Below are 9161 nucleotides of genomic sequence, written 5' to 3'. Positions count from 1 at the left end.
GTGTTAGATGTGGGAGTGCCCATGGGGCTGGAGATCGGAGGTGTCCTATGAGAGAAAGGCAGGTTGTGGCTACCAGGGTCAGAGTCGTACAGAAAGGGTTGTATGCTGAAGGAGTGAAGAGAGTGGTAGAGAAAGATGGGGTGAGGGATCCTGAGAGGATTCCTGTGAGTAGGCAGAGACCAATATAGAGGGATGGGAATAATATGTGCTTCAGCAAGGTGGGTGTCTTAGCATTCATAGTCATGTTTGTCAATTTAATGCAGAAATGGAACGTAAGTCACAGAAAACAGAGGTTGCAGTGGTAGCTGCAGAGAGTACTTGGGATTGCAAGGTTTTACTGCAGAACAGTTGCAGGGGGTGTTGAGGGGCAGTGTTCTGTCCTCCCAGACCATTGGCCTAGAGTAGGATTATACAGAGTTAAATAGTGGAGTGGGTGGTGGGTTTTTTAGTGAGGGCTATTAGTTGGAAGGTTAATTTTCCTTTACCATTTTTTCTATTTTCTATTACTGAAATTGAATGTAGGTAGGTCATGACTGGCCTCACACTCCAGCACAGTAGGTGACGGTGAATGCACCTAAAATTGGGATGCAATCCCCAAACCAGATCATAAAGAATGAGAAATAGATAATGTATGTGTCATTTTTTACATTTTACGAGTCAAGTCAGTTAAGAACAAATTCTTATTTTCAATGACAGCCTAGGAACAGTGAGTTAACTGCCTGTTCAGGGGCAGAACGACAGATTTTTACCTCGTCAGCTCGGGATTCAATCTTGCAACCTTTCGGTTGCTAGTCCAACATTATAACCACTAGGCTATTTGCCACCCCATGTGTGCCATTCAGAGGGTAACTGGGCAATACTACAATACTGCCTTTGAATGGGGTATGGTAGTACTGTAGGTGCCATGCACACACACTGGTTTGAGTGTGGGAACTGTGGAAAGCATTGAAGTCAACATGGGCCAGCATCCCTGTGGAAGGCTTTCATCACCTTATAGAGTCCATGCCCAACGAATTGAGGCTGTTCTGAGGGCAAAATGGGATGCAACTCCTAATGTTTTGTACACCTTTAATGCGCGTTTTGGATTAAGGCAAGTTCAAGGTATTTTCAGCAGAAGACCACAAGGGGGCTTATTGGTCCTATTTCATTGGCTATATTCGCCTTTCCTTCCCACCTTGAAAGCGGGTACCCTCGCTCTCCTCCGACGCGCTCGTGCATACTGCTGAACAGAGCGTCTCGGGGACTGGTAAAACTTGTTTTGTTACAACCTCTAGACTATTGCCTACCCACTTGTGTTACCGACGGACCGATGCCTGTGTAACAGACCTGTAACGGAGTTTGTACTGAATGGAATAATATCTCTGGCGTCCAAGTTCTGAATCTGATGCGGTTTTCACAAGTGTGGGATTTGTAACACTGCGCTGGTGTGACATCGTTCGCATGTAAACCGATTGAGCAGGATTGACTCTTGGAAGTGATCAAAAAATGGACTACTGTTAATTTTTTATTCACAATGGGATTAAAACTATTTATTTTCCTCGGTTTATTCTGCGTCACCTCAGGTAGGACACACATTTGCCATTGACCATAATGTATTGTAGATAAAAATGTAAATGACTTGAGACACCCATTTTACAACAAAGTATGGTATAGGCTTTCATAAAACGGTATTGTTATTGTCCTGTAGATTAGTGTTTATCCTATCAATTTTCACTTATTATTCCAAATTGCCGGTTTAAATATCAGCTGGAATTCTGTACACTTTGATGCGCATCTACCTAGCACCTTATAGCCGTTCAGAAACAGGTCACCGAATTGATGCTATGAATTGTGTCCATGCGTACTGTGTTTGTTTCTGTCACTTAAGTTTTAGGTTTCGGGGTTGATCCTGCTCTATGCATCAATGTTTTCGATGAATTGACGCTTGGAGAGGGGTTTGATGGAGTTACTCAAGTCCAGGGCTTCCACAGCGAGTCTCGGGCGTTCCACTTTCAAGGTAAGACGCTCCCATAAAGAAACCTAATAGGCTATGCTATGTGGTATGTTGAAGGCGAGAGGGCAAGAATGGTTAGTTGCAGTTTTTTCCTCATCAGAATGAGACAACAAAACAGCAGGCATTATGAGTTCAAAAACTCATGGCAAGGGAAAAAACGTGTTTCTTTCCATGTAATATTAGATTGACTGTCATGCATGGTGAATGGGTGTTGATGCTTTTGGAAGCTCTCACATAAAAGGAAAACATTCCATTTATACATATTGTCCACAATATAACCTGTTTGTTTGCACAACCATTTATTTTTACATACTTATCCCAGTGTTGTCATTTTCTCTCTGCCCTGGGATGCCACCTGCCCAAAGCAAAGAACAGTGTTCCCATAAGAGAGGGGAACACAGACATGCAAATAATTATGGAAAGATTGGGCATAATGAGAAGACAGCAAACAAAACCCCAGGCTCATGGCGATGTATGGAGTGTGGTTGATGTTGAATGAGCCACTCTACAGGCCCCAGCCAGACTGGACCTTTAATGACCCCCCTAGGTCTGAGGTCTATGGGTTGTCTAGCCTGAACCTGTTGTTGGCGATTCCAACAGAGGACCTGTATAAAAATGTATGCACTCACTACTGTAAATTGCTCTGGATGAGAAAGTCTAGTAAAATTTAATTCTATGCTCTAGTTGTACATCCTACTGCTCTGCCCTTGGACAAGCACCTCTCAGAATATCACTACATGATACATAGTGTTTCTCTGGAGAAGAATTTCAACCTGGACAAATTGCCAACTGAAGAAGTAAGCCTCCAGATCAATGTATACAAAATAATGAATTATGGCTTCAAAAGGAACATTTGCCATCGTATAGCACATCATCCTATATAAAAGTAAATAACATTGTTATAGGAATAACTAATTTCCAAATTCTTCTATGTGTACCTGGTATCTTCTCCTGCCTATCCTCACACATACTCCTCTGTAGCGACGCCAGCACAGTTACTGTATGTATAGTGCAGCTGGAGCCCCTCTTCCTCTTTGAAGATAGGGGGACATGATGTCCCGTCCTCTACTCCAACGCTTATGCATTCCACCTAGGTGGGGTTCCACCCGCCCTCTCTCCTTCAGTTTGCCATTAATGTCACACCATGGAAACATGAGTCAGACATCCCCATACATTCTTCAGCGTTACCCCTTATTTCATTTAGGATGTCTCTGTTAAGTAAGTCATGCTGGGTGGAGGCGAGGAGCGGAGCGGCAGTCAAACCTGCTGGCCTCTGTGTAGTGTAGTCACTGAGCAGGCTGTCTAGAGCGAGGGGAGCTGTCTGAGTCAGGAGAACATTCCCTAAATGTCAAACAGAAATTACCCAGAACGTGGTTGCCATGTTCTCAGAATATAAGATATTAATGTTCTAGACACATTTCATGGGAACATTGCAAGAACATTCCTGTGTTCAGTTTTCTGAGGGTTAGGAGAATATTCCATCAACATCCCACCAAACATACACAGACCACAGTTGCCATGTCCTCAAAACATAAGATATGAATGATCTAGACACATTTCAAGGGAATGTTGCAAAAACATTTCTGTGTATCAGTTGTCAGAACGTCACCTGATGGTTCCAAAGAAACATTCTCCCCAAAATGTTTTGTTTCATTACACATTGTTACTGTTGCCAAGCAAATCAAGGACCTGATTCATTTACCTCTGATCTATTCACAGCTCTTTGTCAGTTGGCAATGTTAGGGACAAACATGGTGCTTTTAACAGTGCGTTCTGTTGACGTACATAAGTACATTGCTCATGTTCATTTAAAGTAACTATTTTTCAGCATGTCCTCAATTGGGATTTGAACTCAGAATCTCTTGGTTCACAGCATTACAATCTTTCTGCTACGCCACCATGTCTGTCAGTTATCATTTAATCTGACTATTTTCTCATTGATTTTATTTTCTTATTTCAGCTATTTTAGTGTTGGTGGGGCATTTTACCCTGTTTTAATGTTACTCCTGATTCCCTATGAACAATGAAATAGTTGTTATTGTGTATACTTTTAAACAGAGCTGAGATTCACTTCAAAGTGTGTTTCAAGAAGATGACAGAGAGATGCTCAGCTATATATAATTAATAAATACTCGTAAATTATGAGAGGTAGTGGAAATGTAATTTGTGCTCAAGGGGTAATCTTACAGATTCACTTCTTTTAATGATAAACTGATTTTAATTATATCAGTTATGGGTGTTGTATATGTTACCAAATAATGACATTAACATACATTGCTTAGAAAGTGAGAGTAGTGTGACTCCCCATGTGGGTCTCCTACCCAGGCCACCAGCACCAATGAAGAACACCGTAGCCACTCTCCCAATAAGGGATGTCCCTAGAGTGTACAGTATGTGCTTATTGGGCCAAAATAGTTAGGTCCTGTCCTGAAGCCAACCCTAACTCCTTCTCCCTAGACACTTGTGTAGATATGAAACTGGGTAGATATAAGCAATAGGGCAAATTCATTTTGAAGTAAATCTCAGCTCTGTTAAAAGTACACAAGAAAACCGATTTTATTGATCATAGAGAGTCAGGAGTAATATTTAAACAGGGTTATGCCCCACTAACATTATACAACTCTACAAAAAGCCCTAAAATTGCTGAAATAAGTCAGTCAAATCAATGATGAGAAACTGTTCATTAACTGATACAGACATGTTGGGTTAGTAGGATGATCAAACTGCGGTGAACCTAAAGGTTGAGAGTTCAAATCCCAGGGCTGAATATTTTTAATAATTGTACTAATGAAGATGCACAATATAATAATTGATGTCAAATGTAAGTTGAAAACACTGTTACACTCAAACAATGCTTTTATCTAAACTTGCCAACAAATAAAGAGCGGTTGTTCACCAATCAGCCTTGATGGGCTTGGAAACAGTAACAGGGGGTGATGTGTAATGATGAAACAAACATCTTTGGCGACCATCAGGCAACATCCTGAACACTGATACACAGGAATGTTCTTGCAACATTCCCATGAAATGTGTCTAGAACATTAATATCTTATATTCTGGTCTCTTGGAAACGGTCCTTGCATGTCACTGGAACATTCTTATGAAAACATTAGGTAATGACCTAATGAGACTCTTAAGAGAACGTTCTCTAAAGTTGTTTAATTCTTAAAGTTGTGTGAACGTTTGTTGCTAGCTGGGTGCCTGATTGCCCATGGGGATGGATGGTATTTCTAGGAGGGGGGAGAAGAAGGATATGTTACTGTGCACTGGCTTGTATGAACTATGTGTGTGTGTGTTTGTGAGGGAGCTGGGAAAGTGGGGATTACATTTTAGAACTTCTCACCTGCTGCAGATTGCCTTTGAAATTACCTGCCAGCCGTACAGTGAGTGGCAGTACTGTAGATATACAGAGGTAGGCCTCGGACTGATATGATAAAGCTGGAGGAAGGAATGTCCCTGTGCTACATATGAAACAGACGGCCACAACCAGAGCACTGAACTAGGATCAGACTCTGTCCGAACTGATCCTGGAAGAGGAGCCTACCATGGTCACGACAGCAAGCAGCCAATGAGCAGTATCCTATCTACACAGCTGCATGCATGTGAGCCCAGAGACCCACGTGCTGATTTTATGTCATCACCAGTGTCAGAAAGGCATTCGCTCTTGTTGAGTGTTTGAGCACTGAGCAGCACTGCCGGTGAAGTGTTTCTGTGTATCTGGTGGTGGTTATGCTCCTAACTGCAACTGCCCTGGAGGGTAGAGGGATGGAAGTGACTCATTTGTTATACAGCAGCTCTCCCTGTGTGTGTGTCAACCAAATAGGAGGCAACTAATGGGCTAACCTCTGGGGCTACAGACACCAATGCCAGCTACCAAAGCTATTCTGGCAAAAACACTACATTTCTTTCTGACTGATTCTGTGGTAGGACTTGTAACAGTAACTTGAAATCCAGGTGTTAGCCCTCTTAGTCCAACCAAATCCTTTATTCCAGAATTGCTTATGGAGGTTTAGTGATATTTGTGTCATCTCCGGGCCACCATAAATAGTGTTTACACTTAACCTTTTATTTAACTAGGAAAGTCAGTTCGGAGCAAATTCTTATTTACAATGATTGCCGAGGAACAGTGGGTTAACTGCCTTGTTCAGAGGCAGAACAACAGATTTTTACCTTGTCAGCTCAGTGATTCAATCTAGCAACCTTTCGGTTACTAGCCCAACGCTCTAACCACCAGGCAACCTGCCGCCACCATAGATTTCGGACTAGTGGCTGACACCAGCTCAAAGACTGAATGTCAGACAGCCAGTGGCTGAGTCGATCAGAGAATTTGGGAGAGAGTGCTGCCCCAGCAGTCCTGGAGGTGCCCTTGGCTCGGTTTAGTATTTGTTCCAGTAGAGCGGACACACAGTGGAGGGAGAGACCATCCTCCGAATGCAGATTTCCTGAGCCAGCCGGAGCAAGAGCTGGAGCTGGTATTGGAATATTCAGGGTGTAGGCTAGCCGAAAGGGGGCTATGTGAGGGTTTCGAGTTGCTGTTGAGTTTATTATTAATGTAATCCCCCTAGAGAGAGGCTCTCAAGCCCAACCCTCCCACGCAGATGCCTCAGCCTCAGCACCGATGTTTAAAGCAGAGTGTTTTGAAAAAATGCTATGTCATTTTCTAACTGTGTTACGCAATGTTGAGTGAGTCATGAATATTTTTATTGTCTACCTGTGGTAGAGCTCTGCTAGCCGAGCCTGATGGGCCCCAACATTATACATTGGGTAGGGCCTGTTTTCTTCCATCAATAACTAGAATAAAGGTAGGGCTCGGGCATCATTAAATTGATCACTAACATTTTGAAGCTGAGCCAGTACAGTCATATCTTACTAAGATCAAAACATGCTGTCAGAAGTGCTTCAACCTCGTCAAATATAAGACAGGAGAGATTATTTCACAGAAAATAATAATGTTCCTTGAGTTTTGTCTGGGTTTAGAGTGACGAAAAGTAGTTAACAGCTCACTGCTCTGTCTCGTCATTGAGCAGAGAGGCCCAAGCGGAGCTGTTGCTATGGTTACTCACAGACTCAGAGCCGCCATGAGCAGAATGCATGCAGAGCGAGCCTCCTGTGCACAGGGAGCCAGTGACCAACAGAGAGGAGAGGCTAATAGATTTACGGTCATGGCGAGCAGAAATACAGCTTTTGTCAAATTACCTTCAGATTTGACTTTTCGTAGCAGGTTAGGAGAATTAACGTAGCAGGTTACGTTAATGTTATTGGCTAAACAAATGAACTTTTGACGATAATTTTACAAAAGCTGGATCCCTTCTAGCCACGATTTGTATTTAATAACTGAGGAAGTTATTTCTGATTTCAGGCAGGCCTGGACTTTAAATTTGGCAGAAGGAATCGGGCCTGGGTAGGGTAAGGCCTGAATGTCGCAGGCATGGGTAGGGGTCGGGCTAAAAGTTAATGCCCATGCAGAGCTCTAATCTGTGATATATTATTTGTTCTCTAATATGGCAGTTTAGGATTTTGTTTATGTTTGGACTGACTGGTCCGACTTGGTCATTCTGTGCCAAGAATATTTATGCAGCTCACAATAATAGCATTTCATAATAAACAAATACCCTTGGTTCTATTTCAATACCTCAGGTAAAATCACATTCTCCCTTCTATAGTATCAATTATCAACAGTAGAGTTCAATTCAGAAAATTATATTCAAATACAGATACAGTATTTCAGTCTTGCCACATAACATGGGGTGATCAGTTACTGTTCAATTGAATTTTAGAATGTGCTAAACGAGGAACTTAAGTGAATTTGACTGTGGTATGATCGTCGTGCCAGATCCGGTATCTCAGAAACAGCTGCCTTCCTGGGCTTTTCACACACACAACAGTGTCAAGGGTACAGAGAATTGGGCGACAAACAAAACAAAACATCCAGTCACCGGCAGTCCTGTGGGCGAAAACAGCTAGTTGATGAGAGAGGTTCGAATGAGACAAACACAGTAGAGCTGTGGAGAATAGTGTACTTCAAGAAAAGGTCCTCCTGAAAAGATTTATTCAGATGTCTTCTTTCTTTGCATGCAATGGAAGATGTCGTTCTCTCTGGGTAGGCTCGCCATACAAGAAGACTCAAACGCCATCAAAAACCTGACCTGCGTGTTGAATAAGCAGGCCAAAACTTCCACTCATGCATACTATGGATTAATAAACTATACTTGGCTCCAAAAGGGGGCTTCGCCCCATACCTCATTGGTAATAAAGCATAATTTGTTCGACCGTAACTTCTGGGGTAGATAGCTTTAGCTTGGTACCTAGCTAGCACCAATACAACCAGCCTGAAAACAATGACCAGTAGAAACTGCAGTCATTTTCATTATTCTTAGCAATGATTTAGGAATCCTTGTGAGTAAGTATTAGCTCGGTTGCCACTTGTTATTCGCCTATTGAAATTGAACTTCAGTTGATGAAAATAAATAGCTAGCCAGCTAATACCTTGACTTTGTTGTCCTTAAGCCATTTTGCCACAACTTTGGAAATATGCTTGGGTTCATTGTCCATTTGGAAGAACAATTTGTGACCAAGCTTTAACTTCCTGACTGATGTCTTGAGATGTTGCTCCAATATATCCACAATTTTCTTTCCTCATGATACCATCTATTTTGTGAAGTGCACCAGGCCCTCCTGCAGCAAAGCACCCCCACAACATGATGCTGCCACCCCCGTGCTTCACGATTGGGATGATGTTCGTTGGCTTGCAAGCCTCGCCCTTTCTCCTCCAAACATAAATGGTCAATATGGCCAAACAGTTCTACTTTTGTTTAATCAGACCAGAGGACATTTCTCCAAAAAGTACGATCTTTGTCCCCATGTGCAGTTGCAAACCGTAGTTAGTTTATTTATGGCAGTTTTGGAGCAGTGGCTTCTTCCTTGCTGAGCAGCCTTTCAGTTTTTTTTTACATTTTTTAATTTTACCTTTATTTAACCAGGAAAGTCAGTTAAGAACATATTCTTATTTTCAATGACGGCCTGGGAACAGTGGGTTAACTGCCTGTTCAGGGACAGAACGACAGATTTGTACCTTGTCAGCTAGGGGGTTTGAACTCGCAACCTTCCGGTTACTAGTCCAACGCTCTGACCACTAGGCTACGCTGCCGCCCCAATGTCGAATATAGGA

General features: G+C 42.4%; 1 protein-coding gene across 1 annotated transcript in view; it reads left to right on the top strand.

The window, feature by feature from the left end:
* The first annotated feature begins 1193 nt into the window (after positions 1-1193).
* The window catches only part of LOC118401378 (protein kinase C-binding protein NELL2-like), a 101301-nt gene continuing 93333 nt past the window's right edge, over positions 1194-9161 (top strand). The window contains exons 1-2 of the mRNA XM_035798838.2: positions 1194-1562; positions 1868-1996. Coding sequence (XP_035654731.1) covers positions 1514-1562; positions 1868-1996 — 178 coding nt within the window. The 5' untranslated portion in view covers positions 1194-1513. The remainder of the gene's footprint in view (positions 1563-1867; positions 1997-9161) is intronic.

Source organism: Oncorhynchus keta, chromosome 22 (assembly GCF_023373465.1).
Source record: "Oncorhynchus keta strain PuntledgeMale-10-30-2019 chromosome 22, Oket_V2, whole genome shotgun sequence".
Lineage (NCBI taxonomy): Eukaryota > Metazoa > Chordata > Actinopteri > Salmoniformes > Salmonidae > Oncorhynchus > Oncorhynchus keta.
The sequence above is the reverse complement of the archived record's forward strand: the minus strand, read 5'-3'. Positions and strand labels throughout refer to the sequence as shown.